The sequence below is a fragment of the Protopterus annectens genome, chromosome 10.part0 (genome assembly GCF_019279795.1).
Source record: "Protopterus annectens isolate FY-2018-M chromosome 10.part0, PAN1.0, whole genome shotgun sequence".
Lineage (NCBI taxonomy): Eukaryota > Metazoa > Chordata > Ceratodontiformes > Protopteridae > Protopterus > Protopterus annectens.
The window spans coordinates 1,686,507,284-1,686,528,153 of NC_056744.1; the positions used below are offsets into that span (position 1 = coordinate 1,686,507,284).

General features: G+C 43.7%; 1 protein-coding gene across 1 annotated transcript in view; it reads left to right on the forward strand.

Moving 5' to 3' along the window:
• LOC122813900 (nuclear factor 7, ovary-like) overlaps nt 1–20,870 on the forward strand; it is a 114,880-nt gene that overhangs the window by 12,087 nt on the left and 81,923 nt on the right. Inside the window, exon 2 of the mRNA XM_044086444.1 lies at nt 15,893–15,988. Coding sequence (XP_043942379.1) covers nt 15,893–15,988 — 96 coding nt within the window. The remainder of the gene's footprint in view (nt 1–15,892; nt 15,989–20,870) is intronic.

Genomic DNA, 20,870 nt, shown 5'->3' on the forward strand with positions numbered 1-20,870 from the left:
AGTTCGGCTTCGTCAAGGGCAGATCATGTCTCCTGAACCTGATGGACTTCTTTGAGACAGTTACTCAGGCTATAGATAAAGGAAAGGAGGTACACACAGCTTACCTTGACCTTGCTAAACTAAACTTACCAACCTGGGCATAAACCCTTACTTCACAAGATGGATCGCAAACTGGCTCTCGGACAGATCCCACAAAGTAAAAATAGTGGGATCTGTGTCCGAATCCAGACCAGTAACGAGCGGTGTGCCTCAGGGCTCTGTCCTGGGGCTCCTCCTGTTTGGCATATACTTCACAGAAGTACAGACAAGCACTGATGGGCTGTGGCTGACCAAGTTTGCGGACGACTGCAAACTGGGTGCTATAATAGAGTCTCCGGCTGACATCGATATCGTCCAGAAGGACATTAACGAGACTGATGCATGGTGTCAAAGCCATGGTCTCAAGCTAAATGCTAAAAAATGCGTAGTAATCCCCTTTCGAAAAAACAGTGTACCTGCAAACTACCATATAGGTTCATAGGTTCATAGGTTTATACTAGGCTAACTGCCCTAGGGCATTCATAAGCCTAGCCCAAAGTTATGTGGCTTACGCCGCCCCTTATGTTAGAAATACTGTGCCCATTAGTTTGTTGTGCCTCTGTCCAGTAGTGACACAGTGATGATTCCAGGGGGAATCCTACGATCTCCCATCCACCGGTCAAGATTTCTCTTGAACAGAGCCAGCGAGGTGCTCTGCCTCACATGGACCGGGATTTTATTCCACAGCATGGGGAGTCTCTGGGTGATAAATCTATCCCTCCAGCACGTCCTATTTATATCCGTGCTAAGGTTTAAGTCTCTTGCTCTAGTGGTTTTGGTGGATTTGGATTTTTTTGAGGTGGAGCATGTCCATTAATTCCGGGTTGGTCATTGCCTTGTATGTCAGGCACAGGTCACCTCTGAGCAGACGGTATGCAACTGAATAGAGTTGGAGTTTCTTCAGTCTGGCAGCATATGACAGGTTTTGGAGTCCCTTTATCCTTTTGGTGAGGAATTTTTGGGGTCTCTCCAGTTGCTGCAGGTGTCGGGTGAGATGCATCCCGAATGGGGCATTGTACTCAATCATTGGTCTGATAAGTGAAGAGTACAGGGGAACAATGACCTCACTTGATCTGGATGTGAATCCCTTCATGATCAGGTGGGCAATGTAGAAGGTCTTTCGAACCACTTTAGCAACGTGAGCGTCAAACGAGAGGCCACTGTCAACCTGGGTCTCCAGGTCCCTGATAACCTCTTCTGTGCTTAGTGGGTTGCCACCTATATGGTAGCTTGGGGTTACCTTGTTTTTCCCGAAGGGTATGACTATACACTTTTTTGCGTTTAACTTTAGGCCATGGCTCTGGCACCAGCTATCAGTTTCCGTGAGACCCTTCTGAAGGATGTCTGTGTCCGATGTACTATCCACTATGGCACCCAGTTTGCAGTCATCCGCAAACTTTGTCAGCCATAGTCCTCCAATGTTTGCCTGTACTTCTGAGAAGTAGATGCCGAACAATAGGGGGCCAAGGACTGAGCCCTGTGGGACTCCACTTGTAACCGGCTTGGAGTCTGACATGGCTCCAGCAACTCTAACCCTGTGGGTTCTCTCCGTTAGCCAGTTTGCAACCCATCTTGTGACATATGGGTTTACATTTAAGCTGGTAAGTTTCTCTATAATACCCGAGTGGGGTATTGTGTCGAAAGCTTTTGCAAGGTCAAGGTAGGCTGTATGGACTGCCTTTCCCTCATCAATGGCCTTGGTGACTGTTTCGAAGAAGTCGACCAAGTTCAAAAGGCAAGATCTGCCCTTGATAAAGCCAAACTGGGTCGGGTCCAAGGTCTGCAAGTCCCCTATGTCCTTGTTTATGAGTTCCATTATGATCCTCTCCATAGCTTTGCAGACCAGGCTTGTTAAGCTTATGGGGCGGTAATTACCAGGGTCCATAGAGGCACCGCCTTTGTGGAGTGGGACCACAGTTGCCGTACGCCACTCCTTGGGCACATATCCTGTGGTGAGGCTAAGATTAAACAGCTGCCTTATGTGCGGGTTTAGTTCTTCATTGAGTTCATGTAGCACACAGCCGGGGACCCCATCCGGTCCCATTGATGCTGTGTTTTTAGCTTTAGAGAGAGCAGCTTTCACCTGCGCATTTGAGATGTCTGGGAGGCTACTCTCAGTTGGGATAGTTATCTCTCCTTTGGGGGGGGGGAGGGGGGTGAAGTTTGCGCTGAACCTGTCTGCCAGTATGTTGGCAATGTCTGTGGGTTCAGTGATTTTTGTATCATTTTGGACTAATTCTGAGCATATCTGGGAGTTTCCACCCAGGTTTCTGACATAGCTGAAGAAGGCCTTATGATTGTCTTTTGAATCTATGGCAATTTTTCAATCAAAGTTGGCCTTGGATGATTTTATGAGGGATCATAGTTTCTTGCTAGTGCTGATCAAAGATGCCTTCCCTTTTTGGGATTTTGCTCTATCATGTAATAGCTTTCTCCTCTTATTATAAAGTTTGTTTATGGCTGGGGTCCACCAGACTGGACGTTTGCCCTTGGTGGAAAGAGTCTTGGTTTTATTTGGGATTGCCTGATCCATGCAGTCCTGAAGGTGTTCATAGAAGGCATTTGTAAGGGCTTCTGCAGCTTGGGTTGTGGTTTCCATTGGCTCGGGGGCCTTGAAGGATACCACACCTGTCTTGAGTAGTGAGAAGTTCTTCACTGTGGTCTTTTTTGTTTGGGGTGGGGGCGGGATGTGGATTTCTAGTGAGATTAGTTTATGATCTGATCTCACCAATGAGGGATATACTTCCGGTGTGGAGCATTTTGTCCCCATGTTCGTGATGATGAGATCTAGTATATTTTCTCCTCTTGTGGGGACGGTGACTAGTTGTTCCATGGCATTTGAATTTATGAACTCCAGAAACCTTTGGGCTAGAAAGTTTGGGCTTGAGTAATGTTCCCAGTCTATATTCGGGTAGTTGAAGTCACCCAATATGATGGTGTTTGGTGATACATTTATACCCTCCAGTGTCTTCAGGAAGGCTGTGTGGGTTTCCTGAGTTTGAGAGGGTGGCCTGTAGCATGCTACAAATTGTAGAGCAGTTTTGCCTATGGATAATTGCACCTGGATGGTTTCCGATGCTTCGTGCGTAGCCACCAACCTGGAGGTGTGGGTATCCTTGATGAATATGGATACACCCCCTCCTTTTGTGGTGTGGTCTGGGTTTTGCGGCCAGAACGCATGATATGAGATGAAACCTGATAGTGCCGGGGTGCTCTCAGGAGCTTTGAACCAGGTTTCAGTCACAGCACAGACATCGATGTTCTCCATACTGAGAAGGGCCTCGAGTGCGTGGATTTTGAGATTTAGACTTCTGGCATTGAGCAGCATTACCCTTAGTTTCTTCACGTTTTCGTTTTCTAGGGTGGTAGGTTTAGAATTTGAGCCTTGCCTAAAAAAGGCACTATGGGGGTGGCAAGAGCCTTAGCCAATATCCGGAATCCCAGGGGTGACAGGTGCAAGCCGTCCCTTGCGAAGCAGCGTGGCTTGTCGAGCATGTCATCCCAGGCAGACAGGCACTGGATCCCCTTTGAATGACACCAGAAATTAAGCCAATTGCTAAAGCTGATCATCTTGTCACTATATTGTGGCATCATTCTTGGTGAAGGAAGGATACTGCTCAGGGTCAGGGTCATACCTGCCTGGGCTACATAATCAGAGAGCTCCTCTGTCTCTTTTCATGTAGTCCAGGGAGGTATGTCTCAGGTCGTTCACACCAGCGTGGACAATGACTGTGTCATACTTGTACTTGCCGTGGAGTGACCTGAGTGCTTGTGTTATGTGGCGGTTTCTAGCCCGATAGGCAGCTTACCATGACCTTCTCCTTGTTCAGCCTGGTGAGTGGGACGTCAGTGTGTCTGACTATGGAGTCACCTATGACAAGTATGTTTGGTGTTGTATTTGGCCTTAAGGGCAGTGACTGCTTTGCACACTGATTTTGTTGTTTATGTGTTGTTTGTGTGGTGTATTGAGTTTGCAGTTGCTTGGGTGTCTGCTTTTGAGGCCTCTGCTGTTTAGGTAAATTTTTACTCAGAGCCTCCGAGTATGTCTTAGTGTGTTTGTGTTTGATTCAGTGGTGTGGTTGAGTTATGTGAGACTGGTATTGTGGTGTGTGTAGTTGCCTTCTCCTCCTGCCTGGTCTTGCCAGTCCTGAGTTGAAAGAGCTCAGCCTCCAGTTTGGCTAAATAGCTGCATCTCTCGCAAGTGTTAGTGTTACGTGGGAGGAGGAGAGGGTTGTCCGTGAACATGAGGCAATTGTAACATTGTCTCAGAATTCCCAGATTCACCAACTGGGCAGGAGAGGACGCCAGCATCTGACCCTTCGACATGCTAGAAAGATTTATGAGTTGGTATGAGACAGAAAAGTAGTGGGTTTAGCAGGGAAGTGGGCACTCCTGGGGGGTTTTGCTAGTGAGAGATTTGTATAATATAGGAGTGCTTGACCTGCAAAGAGAATGCTTATAAGACAAGGGATATGCTTATAAGACAAGTGCTGAGCTTTTTGAGAAGAAAAAGCTATTTGGAACAAGTGCTGCACTTTTTAGTGAAGGTGTAAACTGTTTAGGTTCCTAACAGAGCAGTTCTAAGGAAAAAATTGAAGAACAGACTTTCTGGAGCCAGAAAGAGTTTAACCTTGTTTATCCAGTGCTGCCCGATGCTGCTCTACTGGCAACTCCGTGCTAAAGCACGTTAAAGCGTGCTTGATAGCAGGGGCTGGAAAGAAGCAGGAATAGACCCAAAACGGACAATAAAACTACAGTTTCAAGTCAGTAACCACCTCTACGGGGGGCAGGGAAGCTGCTCAATGTTATTCACTGCCACTGATCAACAGAGAGACTTTCCTTTAGCCCAAGCAAAAATGGCCTCACACAAACTTTCAAATAGTTCAGGAACAGCAAGCCTGTAACTGAACTTTTTTAACTCTCAGAAAAGTGGGAAAAAAGCAAGATTGTTTTTTTTTGTTTTTGTTTTTTTGCAGAGATAGCGGAGGTTCACAAGTAATATCAAGTTATAACAGTGCAGTAAATGACCCCACACAAGAGTGCTAGGTCAAGGACAGAAAATATGCAAGTTTTAAGAAAAAAACTATTTAAAATGAAGTGCAAACAGGAAATTCAGCAAACAGCTTTTGGTTGTGCTCTAAATACAGCTACTAATACAGAAATCAAGTTTAACAAGCCAGCAAATGCTCAAGCTAGGCAGCTATGCAGAAAAACTTAGCAAATAAACAGAAAAAATACTTAAAATCTTAAAAGTGGGTCCCTTCTTCTCTCAGCGTTTTTTTCTCTTGGAGGGTGAGGTAACTCCTTGAAATCTGAAGTAGTAATAAGGGATCTAGGGACCCAGGTAGATAGTCAGCTTTCCTTTGATAACCATGTTGCCAAGGTGGTTAGAAAATCCTTCTATGTGACCCATCTGATCATGAAAGGGTTTGCATCAAGATCTAAGGATGTAGTGGTGCCCCTCTACTCTTCCCTCATCAGACCCATTATTGAGTACAATGCACCAATTGGAATGTACCTGGCTAGGCATCTCCAGCAGCTGGAGAGACCACAGACGTACCTTACTAAGAGGATTACTGGCCTCAAACAGTTGCCCTATGCAGCACGATTGAAAAAACTAAGGCTTTTCTCTGTTGCATACCGCCTTCTCAGATGCGATCTCTGTCTAACATACAGAGCCATGTCCAAGCGAGAACTGTTGAACATGCTCCTTCTTAGCAAAACCAAATCCACTCGAGCTACACGCTCTAGGGATATAAACCTCAGCACGACAATGAATAGAAGATGCTGGAGGGATAGATTCCCTTCGCAAAGACTTCCCTTGCTATGGAACAAGGTCCCGATCTACATAAGACAGAGCCCCTCACTATCACTCTTCAAGAGGAACCTTGACAAGTGGATGGGTAACAGAAAGTTCACACCAGGGATCATTCCCAACAGCTCTACTAGATAGGGGCCAGGGGTACTAGCTGCTAGATCAAAGGCCTAGGGAACTAACCAAAGGGGCGGTGAATACCGCACAACGTGGCTGGGCTAGTATATGCCTTCGGGCAGATAGCCCAGTATCTACCTATGAACCTATTCCCCAAACTATTTCTCATATTATTTAACATTACCATCTAGCTTTTCTTCTGTGTCTGTTAGTATTAACTGGAAGGGGTAGGCTTCCTGACCCAACTAACCTGTACCATCGCTTATAGTCATTTCTTCGGCTTCCATAATTACAGGGGAGGTACTGGTGTTGCTGTTGCCACCAAGATTACTCTGGCCTTGATCCTTTCCACGTGGTGCTCTTGTCTTCAGCCTTCTTTCTGCCTTTAGCAGGCGACATTCCTAAGCTTTTATTTTATTTCCTTTCTCAGACTCTCCAAATGTTATATTCAACTTTGTCTCAGATTTACTTCATTTGTCTAGCTTAATGTTTCTTTGTGCAGGACAGGGATGGAGTCCCTGCATCTATCACTGTCATTACAGGTAGTCTACCCCATCCACCTTTGATCCTTCAGGTGTCACTATATCACTGCCATTACCTATAGTCCTCCCCTTCCACTTTTGATCCTTCAGGTGCCCATAATCTGCTTTTTCTCATTAGCTGCTCCCTTCTCAGCTTTTTCCACCTTTGTCAAGCACTTTAGGTCCCTGCGTGGTTTACAGTCCCCAAATTACACACTTGAGTGCCATACTGTCTCTCCCACAAAATATTTCCTGTGCTTTTAAATCCCTTCAAAATCCTCTAATATTGTCAGTTTAGTGTTATCTTTGTACATCATCTGGTGCAGCATGCATCTGTGTGCCCCTCCCCCAACACACACTAGGTATATTCCCATGCTGTAAGTCTTCATAATCGTCTGTCCCCAATTCCTTTTAGTAGTTTTGTGCTGCCCCCACTCCCCCAGCAGACTTTGCCACCATTTTGAAGTCTTTCTTCCAAAATGGCCTGTGGTTCTGTTTCTATGACCATAGTGAGACCCTCTAGACACAAGGTCCCACTTTAGCATAAATCTGAAGCATTGTGAAATCTGAGTAGTTTGCTGTTTATTGAATGATACTTACATAAAGCCGCGATGGTATGGCTGTAGCATTGTTACCTCGCAGCAAGAGGTTCTCTCGTTCGATTCTTGGCGTGGCTTGGAGTGCCTTCTGTGTGAAGTCTGCATGTCCTCCCCACGGTTGGGTAGTGTACGAAAGACATGCGTGCATAAATGGGCGTGCCTTCGTTGAAGGTTGGGCATCGAGCTGGCACCTCGGTGTTTCGCAAAAATCTACTGCCAATCATTAGCGGACCAGAGTTCCACTGTGGCGACCCCTTACTGGGAAAAAGCCGAAAGACAAACAACAACTCACATAAAGCTATAGAAATGTAGGCACGTCTGTTGCATGCAGGGCTCAGGTACATTTGTTGTCTAAGCTTATCAGTCCTCTCTGATTTCTCTACATTTATGCCTGTGCAATATTGCTTACATTAAGCCTTGTGCAAGGGGAATGGTCAAAATTGGGAATAAAAATATCCGAGACATCTGCTGTTTCTTTTCTTAACAGATTACTCCTTTTATACATTTTGTAGCCCATACACTCCATGAGCGTCATTTACTGCAGTGGCCTGCAAGCTCGCTTGTCTCGCACTTTTTGCAGCTGTCATCTGTATGAGTTTCACATTTGATGAGAGCGAGAATTATTGAGAACAAAAGGTCATTTGCATGTGGTTTCAGAGAACATTGGAAATTTCACTTCTTTTGCTTACATTATTTCTTGCACTTTCCTTGCCTTGCATATATTTGTGTTTTATAAAAGCTGTGTTGACTGCACCACAGCTTTGATGTACTTGTGTTGTTGGGGTGGTTGGAGACTGTGTGGGGAGGAGGGTTAATTCTGTGTTTATTGCCTAGTGGCTGCCTGTGTTGGTTATCTGAACCGTTTTCACAATGGCATTTTCCTTAGACTGTAGCTGTGTTAAGGCATCCCTTGGAAAGTTTTAACAAACTAGAGACCATTTGTAAAATTGTGCATAGCTTTCAAAGGAAAAGTCTGTGTTTCAGTGCATACAGAGCTCCAGAACTTTACGGTGTAAATGAGACAGAATTTTAACAACTCTGTCAAGATTTTGGGATTTCCCCCTTTACCTGTTTTCTTCTTGATGCACCCTTATCGGGGGAGGGGGTGGCACATGACACTAACACAGAAAGGAAGTTAAGAAAGCATGTGGTGCAGTTGTGGACTACCCTGGCTTTGGTGTCCTCTGCGGTGTATTTTTCTTTTTAATCATTTCCCCAACAACTTCACCATGTAGCCACTGTACCACCCTCTGCCATCGTCACACACACATTCTGCCTTTTCCCAATAGATTAATCTTTCAGTGATCATACATAGTTGGAGATGACAGCTGAACAACGTGAATAATATCATTAGCTGTTGGGAGGTTATCATTGTTTCCACTGCTTCACAGCCTGTTCATGTGCATCCGGCATGCATTGTATGCAGGTATGGAGACCCTCTGTACTGTATGACCCCAGTACCATCCTATCGTATGCTGCCTTTGTAGACAAGCCAATAGACCAGTTAAAAGAATAAAACTGTATGCAATGTACTAAATTAAAGACTGCAATATCTTGGGCAATTCCTGTTACAGCAATGGCAAAATAATCTCCATGTTAGTATGATAAATGAGCAGGCATGAGGTTGCACTGTCCTCCTTGTTGGGTGATGCAAAGGGGATCATGTTCAGAAACATTTTAGATAGAATTACATATTTCTTTTTTTTTTTTTTTTAATAGTTAAAATGCGTGTCAGAATTCTGTTTCACAGCCCTTTTCTTTTCATAGACCCAGACGAACACTTGAGCACATGAAGCTAATATTCTGGACTCCAACAGATGAGTGTTATGGCAGAAACCTGCTTGCCTCCAGAACAAGAGAGCTGGGCATCATTTGCTGAAGCCCCCCACTCCCTGGCAGCATCCATATTTGCTGACTCCTGCAGTATTGGTCTTGTGCGGTTTCATTCTAGAAGAGTGATATTCTCGTTATATGTGTCACTAACCCCACTGCATATTCTGATGTGAAAGTCTGTAAATGATCGTAAATACTGGAGCATACTGGGGTGTTACATGCTTAGAAGCTCGGCGAATGACATGAAATTTAAGCCTCCTTTGACGATGCAGTTGTGGATGGGACTTCTTGGCCTCTATAAATCATTTGATAAACTTGAGCTGTTTCTACAGCTGTTTGTTGTTTTTTGCTGAAGATGCAAAAACAGGTACTTTGGTCCAATTTTTGTGCCTCTTTGTGGGTGAGGGTTGGTGAAACACCAGCCGATTTTACAGTTTGAACTGAAAAACAGTGCAGTGCATCACTGGGCCTAGAGTTGTCGGACATGATGTGGCAAAGCATCTATTATTGCCATTGGGTGCTGTGGGTTATAAAATGGCAGCATACCAGGATCAAAATATTTGGTAGCTAACTCTTGCCACAGAGCAAGTATGGCAAATAAATTTTCTTTCTTTGGGTGAGACCATATCTCTCAACTGATTATCGCAGAATGTTGAGATTTTTGCTTCATATTTTTAGTCTATTCCTCATACAATTTGTGGTTTTCTGACAACTGGGATGATGTGAGGATTTAAGTCACTAATAGGTGCTGATCATGGTAACAAGGATAAAATTTAGCTAGGCTTGTAAGGGTCCTCAGGCCATTAGCCTTGTATCTTTCTATGATCCTAAATAATGATGTAGGTTTGATTTTCAGACTTAACACAAACCGTGTTACTCTAGCAACTTTTTAAGTTTCTAAGAACAATATTTTTAAATCTGTCCCTATTTTTAGGCCTTTGTTCCCCCATTTTGTTGGACTTTGTACAGATTTCTTTCTCTAAGAGGTTGAGAGAGATGGTCCTGACCAAATATCCACCTGAAAATGTGCAGAGTGTAATCTCCCTTCAACCATGTTGGAGTGCAGGTCTTTGAAAGGGCATTTCCTTCTACAGCTTACTTAACGCACACCATCTTTCTTATTGCTGAACTTATTCCAGATGAGTCATTCCTGTGTGGCTTGTCAGTTTGGTACTGAATGTGACCTCCATTACCCATCAACACACTCCTGTCATACAGAAAATAACTCCATGTACAGCTTCAGTGGCAAATGATTTCAATTCCTTTGTGAATTAGAAGGAAGACTTTTAGAAGTGGACTAGATAACCTTCAAGTGAGATGATAAACCTACCTGTAAATATTTATGGAACTCTTGCAAGAATTATTATAGTAGCTGAAGAGAACTTTGGAAAAGTAATTAAATTTGATTTGTGACACGCAAATTTAATTTTGGTCTCTCCTCTTATTAATGAACCATTTGTGTTATACCCATTTGAAGTTTTTTGTCCAGCTCCCCTCTGAAAGATGTTTTCAGTGAACCATAGAAATTTCTTGAAGCTCTCCATTTGCATGTTGCACACCCCACTATACCACCGCCAAACTGTACCCAGTACCACTTACGCTTCCTGGGTGTGTGGCACTTCACCACAAGGACTTCAGGATATGAGCTGCTAAAAAGCTTCCATCATGTAATCCTGGGTTTGATTCTCCAGATTCCATTTGCCTCATGCCTCTCAACCCAGTGACATTGAAAATAGGAGCAGATTCCCGTGCAAAGTAGGGACATCAAGCTAAAAATCTGGACATATAATTAGCATAAAAGTTGAGTACCAAATAGCATGTAAATCTTCCTGCTTCCAGTAGGAATATGGGATATTACTGAGAAATACATGTTAAAAAAAAACTACGATGCAAAAATAAACATAATCAAATAAACAGTGTGAAATCTTAGAATTTTGCAATACAATTATTACACAATGTCATTTTCCCTTCTGAAAAAAGAGGGATGTAAGATATGTGCCCTCTTTCTGTTAATTGGTGCCATGTCATGTGTTGCGGTTTTCTGTACACTGGACATTGCAGAAGCAGCCAGTAATAAGACTGATGAAGGAAGTGATTAAAAGTGCTGATTTAGAGGAGCCTGTAATAGAAAGTGCAGAGGGAACAGATTAATGTTGCGTTGAACAAAGGAGAGGAAGCTGAACAAAGACTGTTCCTATCTGCAGCACCCATGCAAATCGAACACACGAGCAAAGATGAACAGGCTAAAGGAAAACTGACAGTATCTCAGACGAAAAAATTTATTTTAATGAGCTACTCTTTTTCAGGAATGAGTTTGAAGGGGAAGAAACAATGCGTCTTAAATGGCTACCGATGAAAGTAAAACTGAACTGTCTGACCTCTACGCAAGTCTCGTCAGTTTTAAGAATAGCCATTAGGATGTCGTTAGGACCAGAGAGAACAGAGCAAGAGTGGTGGAAGAGTTGAACGAACAAGTCTTCATATCTACACTTTGAAGAAAACGATTGGCTTTACTGGCTAACTCGAAAAAAAAAGTACTGATTCACAAGGTCAAAATAGGTGCCACCACCTCTGACAGCAGACTTGTCACTAGTGGTGTTCCCCAGGGATCTATCCTAGGACCCCTGTTGTTTGGCATCTACTTCTCAGAGGTCCAGGCAAAGACAAAAGGCCTGTGGCTGACCAAGTTTGTGGATGAATGTAAATTGGTTGCTGTCATTGACTCCCCAAATTATGTTAACATACTTCAAGAGTGTTTCACTGCAACAAATAACTGTTGCCAAAGTCATGGCCTTAAGTTAAATGCACAAAAATGTATTCTCATACCATTCGGCGAAAATATGGTCCCTACTGATTACCACATTAATGGCAACCCCTTAAGCAACACAACCTGTGGTGAGAGACCTGGGTACACAAGTTGACAGTCTCACATTTTACCATCATGTAGTGGCAGTGGTCAGAAAAGCCTGTTACTTTGTTCATGTCATAAGTGAAGGGATTTCATCCAGAAAAAAGGAAGTTATTACCTCTCTGGCCAATAATCGAGTACAACACCCCGTTATGTACCTCTCCAAACACCTGCACCAACTGGAAAGGCCACAGAAATACCTCACAAAGAATCCATGGCCTCCAACACCTGTCCTATGTGGACAGGCTCAAATCACTGTCACTCTACTCTGTATCCTACAGATTGCTCAGAGGTGATCTTTGTCTTGCCTACAAGGCAAGCTCAGACCCTGCTCTACTAGAGATGCTCCATATCAGTTAGTACTCTTCGCGTAGTACCCGATCAAAAGGCTTAAATCTAATATGTGACATTAACAAAACCTGCTGGAGAGACATGTTTATCTCCCAGAGGCTGCCCCATCTCTGGAATAGATTCCCCATACACATCAAAGTACATCGCTGACCCTCTTCAAGTACAGTCTTGATGGGGTGACCACAAATTTGTCCCAAGGGTTCCACCTGTGTCCCTTATTGACAGGGATGACCGCATGGCCGGCCTTAGGCATAGGCCAACTAGGCAGCCGTCTAGGGCACTGGTCTAGCAGGGGCGCTTTTCCAGTATTTATTTGGTGTAGGTAGACCAGGATGGGGAACCAGGTAATGTGTTGGGGGGTGCAGTGGAGCCCTTTTGCCTAGGGCACCAGTTGACCTAGGGCCGTTCCTGGGTGACCGGTACTGATTGAGGTTTCTTTTTTGGGGATAAACTCTTGCCTAGGCTTGTAAGGGCCCCAGAGCCATTAGCCTAGTAATCTCCTATGATCCTAAGATGCTAGGAGTAGCACCATATTCTTATAGCCAGTGTAATCAGTGGTATGGCTCATTGCTCCCCATATCACAAACTGATCTGACCATTCCTAACAGACCATCACCACCACTTTAAGACATAATCGAAAGGTGTGTTGCTGACAGAGACACCATGTTAGAGCTTGTAGACGTGCCTTTGTTACATGGAATTCCACTGGTTGTGTTGAATAACATTTCCTGTGGGTAACTTTGTCTATCCTTGTTACTGGGCCTTCCGGTGGCCATTGTGGGATACAGTGGGCATATCACAGGCATATCCATGACAATTATTACTTCATTAATGTTGTTATACCACAGCATGAGGAGGGGCATATGTGGTTCCCACAGAATGAAGTGCAGAGAAGCACCACTAAGCAGATATTCTTTGAAATAGCTCATTACCTTAAAGTTCGGGGAGGCCACTGATTGTACCCACATCACCACTAAAGCTCCACCTAATCTGCATGGCAACTGTGTGTCTATCTGAAGGGTTTTCCACTCCATTAATTGCCAGGTGTTGTTCAGTATTCAGGGAGTATTTATAGAGTATACTATAGAGTATCTATAGAATGTGTGCGAGTGCCAGCCAGACAGTTCTCACAATTCCCACATCTAGCACATATCAGACAAATACTAGCTATATGTGGGGGGTGATTTCCCTCATAAATATCGTATTAATGATGCTGAATGCACCTACAGCCATAGTTTGACACCAGAAATCAAACTACAGAGCATAGCTGAGACTCCATAGAACTCAGCAGTGTTACACTAACATCATTGTGTATATTCAAATTATCGAAGGCTCACTTCCGAGCTTTCTGTTGGTAGCACACTGCAGTATGCCTTGGGAACCACAACAAGATATTTTCTGTCTGCACAGTGTTGCAAAGCGTGGTATTTTGCAGACAGTTAAAGCGGGGGATTACCACTGGAGGCCCAGCTTGACCATAGTCGGTGGTAGAGGAAGTGCAGGTTGATGAACTGTTGGAAAAACTGACAACAGCAGAAGACTGTGTGAGGCTGAGGCAGGTGGAATACATAGTAGCACTGCAAACATTTGGTGTCTGGTCCACAACTATGGGCCAGAATAGACTCAGCAAGGCCTAAAACTGATGTGTGCAGTACTGTACCTAGATTATGCTGCACACATTACCTACCCATGAAACACAACAGTGAGAGTAAAGCACAGGTGTCATATTGCACTGGTGAGGAGAGACAGCTTGAGAGGTATCAACGGTGGGCACATTGGTGAAATGGGGACTAAGGGTGTGGAAGGTAGTGAGTGACATGGATAAGTGATTGCAGTAATGTAGATTTGTCTATACATGTATTGTTATAGTTTTGTTGTTATTCATGATCACAAAGGTAGAATTTGAGTTTGGTACATTGGCAGCTCCGACATAAGATAAAGAAATGTTTTTTTTACACAATCAAGTGTGGATGCCTGAGCAGCTCCACTGAGGTCACCGTAGAGTAAAAAATAAAAATAGTGGAATTCAGAATCCACAGGTCAGTCATAAATTAATATGAGGTAGTACCACATGATGTAGGGCGCCTTAGTGTTAAAATATAGTCATGAATTAATACTAGGTAGTACCACATGATGTAGGGTGCCTTAGTGTTAAAATATAGTCATGAATTAATACGAGGTAGTACCAGGTGATGTAGGGCGCCTTAGTAGGTTCCAGTATTTATTTGGAGTAGGTAGACTAGGATGGGGACACCAGATGGTGTGGTGGGGGGGCGCCGTGGAGCCCTTTTGCCTAGGGCACCAGTTGACCTAAGGCCGCTCCTGGGTAGTACCACATGATGTAGGGTGCCTTAGTGTTAAAATATAGTCATGAATTAATACGAGGTAAACAAGGCAAGCTGCTGTAAATGCCAATAACTAGTCCACCAGGTGAAACAAAAGATTTATTAAATCCACAAATCGATGAATTTTAATGGTTTGTAGATCTGTTGAAGTCTGTATGACGAAAGCGCTCATCGATTTGTGGATTTAATAAATCTTTTTTTCACCTGGTGGACTAGTTATTGGCGTTTACAGCAGCTTGCCTTGTTTATTTTGTCATTTTGCTGCTGTTGGCTTTTTGTTTTTCTTATGAATTAATACGAGGTAGTACCAGGTGATGTAGGGTGCCTTAGTGTTAAAATATAGTCATGAATTAATTCTAGGTAGTACTGGATGATGTAGGATGCCTTAGCATTAAAATATAGTCATGAATTAATACTAGGTAGTACTGAGTGATGTAGGGTGCCTTTGTGTTAAAATATAGTCCTGAATTAATACTAGGTAGTACTGGGTGATGTAGGGTGCCTTAGCGTTAAAATATAGTCATGAATTAATACTAGGTAGTACTGGGAGATGTAGGCTGCCTTAGCATTAAAATATAGTCATGAATTAATACTAGGTAGCACTGGGTGATGTAGGATGCCTTAGCTTTAAAATATAGTCATGAATTAATGCTAGGTAGTACCAGGTGATGTAGGGTGCCTTAGTGTTAAAATATAGTCATGAATTAATACTAGGTAGTACCGGGTGATGTCGGTGCCTCGGTGTTAAAAACGTAGCTTATCCTGTTTGGTAGGGAAATGAGCAAGTCAGGGGTCATGAGCCCCTCAACTGTTACCCGATTTTGTTTGTGGCTAGATGACACAGGAGATTGTTTTACACAGTTTTACTTCTTAGTTTTTGTCCTCTCTTGTTGTAGTTATATAATAAAGATCACTTCCAATTTCATGGTTTATCGCTCTTCTGAGCTTTGAACTTTAGATTATAGGATGTGTTCATTTATGTGTTGTGTAATAGTGTTCATAAAATAAGTACCAGTTGCTCTTGACCATAACTTGTGGTTCTTAAAATACACACCACTGTCTGTGTATTTGTTAATTGCACTCGTCTTTCCAAGTTATGTTTTTAATAGACAACTTCAAAACTAAAACAGCACAGGTGCACAATAAAAAAGAAAACTGGTAATACTGAAACTTTTTTTTTATTGAGCCCCTGCCACAGTGCGCTGGTTTTCAGGATTTAATACACAACTGTGTATTTTGTGCCCCCACCCCATATGTAAAGTGATTATTATATTTTGCTGCTCTTGTTTATTTACTTATTTATTTTAATTTGTTAAAATCTACAGGACAAACTGAAAACATCACTATCATCCCTGGAATTAAAAGTCGGAGATCTTAAAGATTTGCAAACCAAGACTGAGACAGAATTCCTGTTGACAGAAGTAAGTAAATTGACTATGGTTTGTTCTGAATGTTTTCAGTGCAAGTAGTTTGCAACCAGGGTTGCCAGATGTCCCTATTTGGGCGGGACTGTCCCGAGATCAGCAGCCTGATCCCAAGTCCCGCACTGCCGGTTTAAATCCTGGGCAGCATCCGCTTTGTTTTTTTTTTTTTTTTGATTGGCCCGTATACCAGCATATGGGCCAATCAAAAAATCGCAAAACAGAGCTATTTTTGCTTAATGCGAAACTGGGGGATTGGCCTGTTCGCTCTGATCTGCATTAAAGACGTGGAAGACCTTTTTTTCCCTACCTGGCCAGTTGGAAATCTGGCAACCCTGTTTGCAACAAAACTGCAGGAAAGTCATTATGCTTTGCAGATATCCTTCGTGGTTCTCTGTTGCAGTCATGACTGTAGGGTTCTTCCTGCCAGCAGCAGCCCTCGATCGGCCAGAATCCCAAAGTCTGGATTGGGTGTCAGCTGAGGTTGCCTTTATCCTGACGTCAATGCGCCAGGAAGTATAAAGACCTCAGCTGACGCCATTACCACAGTCTTTCTTGCCGCGCAGTGCCTTGAGCAGTTCGCTGATGCCAGTCGGCCTACTCCTGTCTGTTTTTGGATTTACTTCCAGGATTTTTCGTTTTATAAGATAAGTACCCCATTGGGAGGTCTTTTTCTTGCTCCAGTCAGATGTCAGAAAAAGTTAATAATTGTATTTTTGTGGGAAACGAATGCTTCGTAGATATTTTCACTCTTATTGTATTCCCTGCCTGGGGCCTGACCACAACTTTGCTATTGTGGGTTTTGTGCTAGATTTAATCAGCGTACTATTAGGCGTAGGTGCAACTTTGCCTTCTACTATTTTGGAAAAAGGTTTAATTATAATATGTCTTTGGATTCTTTTCCGGCTTCTGGTGTATGTAAGAGGCGCAAAGATAAAGACAGGCCTCCGAGGTCCAAAGCAGAGGATATTACTCAGTTATTGCCAGTTGCTGGTTCGTCGGTCATCAGTGAGGAGCCTTTGCAGCCCCTGTTGTCTGCCTCTCTTGAACCAATTGCCTGTGCCACCTCAGGTGTGGAGCTGATGGGGCCTTCAGAATTGCCAGGGAATGGACTTTTGGATACTACTCTCTTAGTTGGGTCCGGAGCCGGTAGGCAGGTACCGGCTTCTTTGGGAGTTTTCAGGCCTTCACAGCTTCATGTAAATATGGATTCAGTTTTGCATTCTAGGACAATGACTAAGGCTCCAGCTAAAAAGAAATGGCAAGCACAGACGCCTTTTGATCAGGGTCCTAGCCTCAAAGGCAGATGCTTTGGATGGCTGAAGATTTGTTAACTATGATCAGGGGTTCTCATCCCCCTCCTGACAAAAAGCCTAGATTACAGTCCTATTATGATTCTTCAGACCAAATTTCTGTTTCTTCTGCTGCTTCCCTTGAGCAGGATTATTCCTTTCCTCCTTATGAGGATTCCGATGCTGAAGATTCCTTTCCTTCAGCCTCTCCTCCTGGGGATTATTCTTTTGGTGAAACTTTGTATGATATGATGTTTTTTCAGAAGCTTCCCTCTCTCCTGATTCTTTTCCCCCTGCAACGGTCAAACCAGATAGGTATTATAGGGTTCCGGATTCTCACAAGTTTCTTTTTAAGAATTTTCACCTGATCCGGGAACGATTTCTCAGGGCCCTAAGTGTGTTAAAGTGGCCTCTGCTAAACATCCTATTCCCTCTGACTGAGAGTCCAGGGCTTTGGAAAGATGGGGTAAAACAAAAAAAAAGTGTATACTGCTGCTATGTTGTCTATTAGAGCTTTAAACTGTCAATTTTTTGGTTTTGATTCTTTGGAAGCTTCTTGTAGGGCTGCAACAACTGGCACAGTTATTAGAAGACATGCTTGGTTAAAGGAACAAAGCTTGCTGGATGCTCCTTTCCAGCACGATGTTCTGTTTGGGGACAAAGTTGAAGAGGTATTAATGAAAATTAATGCAAATGGAGGATGAAGCCAAATCTATGCAGACGGTCAAGGAATTTTTACAGGTACAACCTCCTAGATTTAGCAGGCACTGGCCGACTAACACTTGGTCATTTCCAAACTCGGACAAGCCTCAGAGAGGCAGATTCAGGCATTCCAGAGGTAGGGGACAGACACAAACCCATTTTAGGAATAGGCAGTGGACTGCCCCCTTTCCCGAAGGAGGTGAAGATATGTCTCAGCCTTACCGGAAACAGTCTTTATGACTCTTCCTTTCTGGTTCCAGGGGCTCCTCTCCAGGAAGCACCTTTAGGAGGAAAGATTTCTCTTTTTTATCAGAATTGGGGCCGCATAACCCGGGACAAATGGGTTCTGGACATAGTCTCAAGAGGTTACAGATTGCATTTCCACACCTTGCCAAAACCGAACGGTTGGCCAGATCTGTCAAATCATCAATGGGCAGAGGCACAACTGCAGGTTCAGTCCCTCTTAGCTATGAGGGCCTTATAATTGGTACCAAATTTAGAATTAAGGCAAGGTTTTGTTATTCAAGACTTTTCCTGGTTCCCAGGAAGGAAACTTCGTGGAGACCAATCGTGGACCTTTCCGTACTAAACCCCTTCCTGGTTATGCCAAATTTCAAGATGCTCACTCTGCAGCAGCTGCTGCCTATGTTGGGCAAGAACACTTGGATGGTGACTTTGGACTTGAAGAAAGCTTACCTGCATATTCCTGTAAGATGAGAGTGCAGAAGTTATCTGAGATTCAAAAGTGGGCTCGAAGCATTACCAGTTCACTGTGCTGCCCTTTGGCTTATCTACTGCGCCCAGGGTCTTTACAAAGTGCCTGGCACCAGCAATGGCATTTTGCAGACAGAAGGGGATTCAAATATACCCTTATCTGGACGAATGTCTTATTCAAGTGGACGACAAAGACACTCTCTACTTCAGCATCTAGCTTTTTTGCAGCATCGTCTGCAGTACCTCGGATTCCCAGTGACTCTAAAGAAGTCAGATCTGGTGCCCACACAACAAATTACTTTCCTGGGTGCTCTTCTGAGTACTACAACCCAGATGGCTTCCTTGACACCAGACCAAAACAAAAAAAAAAAAGCGCAACTGGCTTCTTCTTTCCAACACCTGGCTTCAATGAAACAGCTGACTGCAAGAAAGGTTCTGCAGGCTTTAGGTTACATGGCTTCCTGCATTCTCCTAATACCATATGCAAGACTGCATATGAGGCAACTACAGTGGTACCTCAAGAGTGTATGGTCTCAGCATTACCACAGTTTGGAAATGGTGATCATGATTTTGCCTTGCCTATAGCAAGAGTTTCTTTGGTGGGCCGAAGCCTGTCCCAGAATGAGGGGAAGCCTTTTTGTCCTTCACCAACAAACCAAGTTGTGACAACGGATGCTTCAGATGATGCCTGGGGAGCCCACATGCACGGGAGATGTCTTCAGGGTGTTTGGACAAAGGAGCAAATACACCTGCACATAAATTTAAAGGAAATGCTCGCTGTACAAAATGCTCCGATAGCCTTCATGGACCTTCTTCTACCAGGGCAATTGTTGATAAAGACAGACAACACTACAGTGATGTGGTACATAAGCAGGGGGGCTCTCACTCTTACCCCCTGTGCAGGTTAGCCATGGCTCTTTGGTAGACTGCACTGACCTGCGGAGTCCACTTACAGGCACAATTCCTGCCAGGAAAAGACAACACTGTGGCAGACACATTGAGCAGGACACTTTCGAATCCACAGGAATAGATGTTGGATGTTTGGAAATCCACGATGATAGTACAGGCATGGGGATGTCTGTATATAGATCTTTTTGCATCCCCTCGGAATCATCAGCTTCCATCATTCTGCACCAGGACCTACCACAAACTAGCATGGCAAGTGGATGCCCTCTCATTCGGTTGGAAACACCTCTCAGTATATGCTTTTCCTCCTTTTCCTCTTCTACCTCGGGTACTTCTGAAAATAAAACAGGACAGACCGCAAATGATTTTACTGGCTCCCAATTGGCCTCGGCAATTCTGGTATTCCACTCTGATGAACCTAGTTCAGGAGCCTCCCTGGATTCTGCCTCAAATCCCTCATCTACTGTCTCAACAGGACGGCCGGATCCCGCACAGTCACGTCAAAACTCTGACTCTAGCTGCCTGGCGGATCCAGGGTCTGTAAACACCTCTACTCTTTCCAAACAGGTAATAGATGTAATCCTTGAAGCTAGACGGCCCAGCAGTAGGAAATCTTATGCAGGTAAATGAAAATCATGCAGGTAAATGGAAAAGATTTTGCTCCTGGAATCAAGTCCATGGTGGTGATTGTGCTGTTCCGAACATTCCTCTGATTTTAAAGTTTCTGGCAGAGCTGTTACATACGGACTTATCTTTTTCATTTATTAAGCTTCATGCTTCTGCTATTTCTGCACATTACAATATGGATCCTCCGATTTTTTTTTTCTCATCCATTACTTAAACATTTTCTTAGAGGGGCAAAGAATGTTCATCCCCCTGTAAGAGCACCTGTTCCCACTTGGGATCTTAACTATGTTTTGGAAAAATTAACCTTGTCTCCTTTTGAACCTGCAGCTTCCACGGATTTAAAATTTTTGTCTTGAAAAAACGCTTCTCTTTTAGCTATAACCTCTGCTGGAAGAATTTTGGAATTGCAAGCACTCATGGCTGTGGACCCCATTATTTTTCATCAGGACAGGGTATCCCTAAGGACTAATCCCACCTTTATGCCTATGGTGGTTTTGGCAGTGGCCTTGAATCAGACTATTCATTTGCCTACTTTTTATCCTAAACCTCAAAGTGAGGAAGAAAGTCTTTTGCACTCTTTGGGCGTACACAGGCAGCTTCATTTTTACCTGGACTGGACCAAGATATTCAGGAAATTTGAC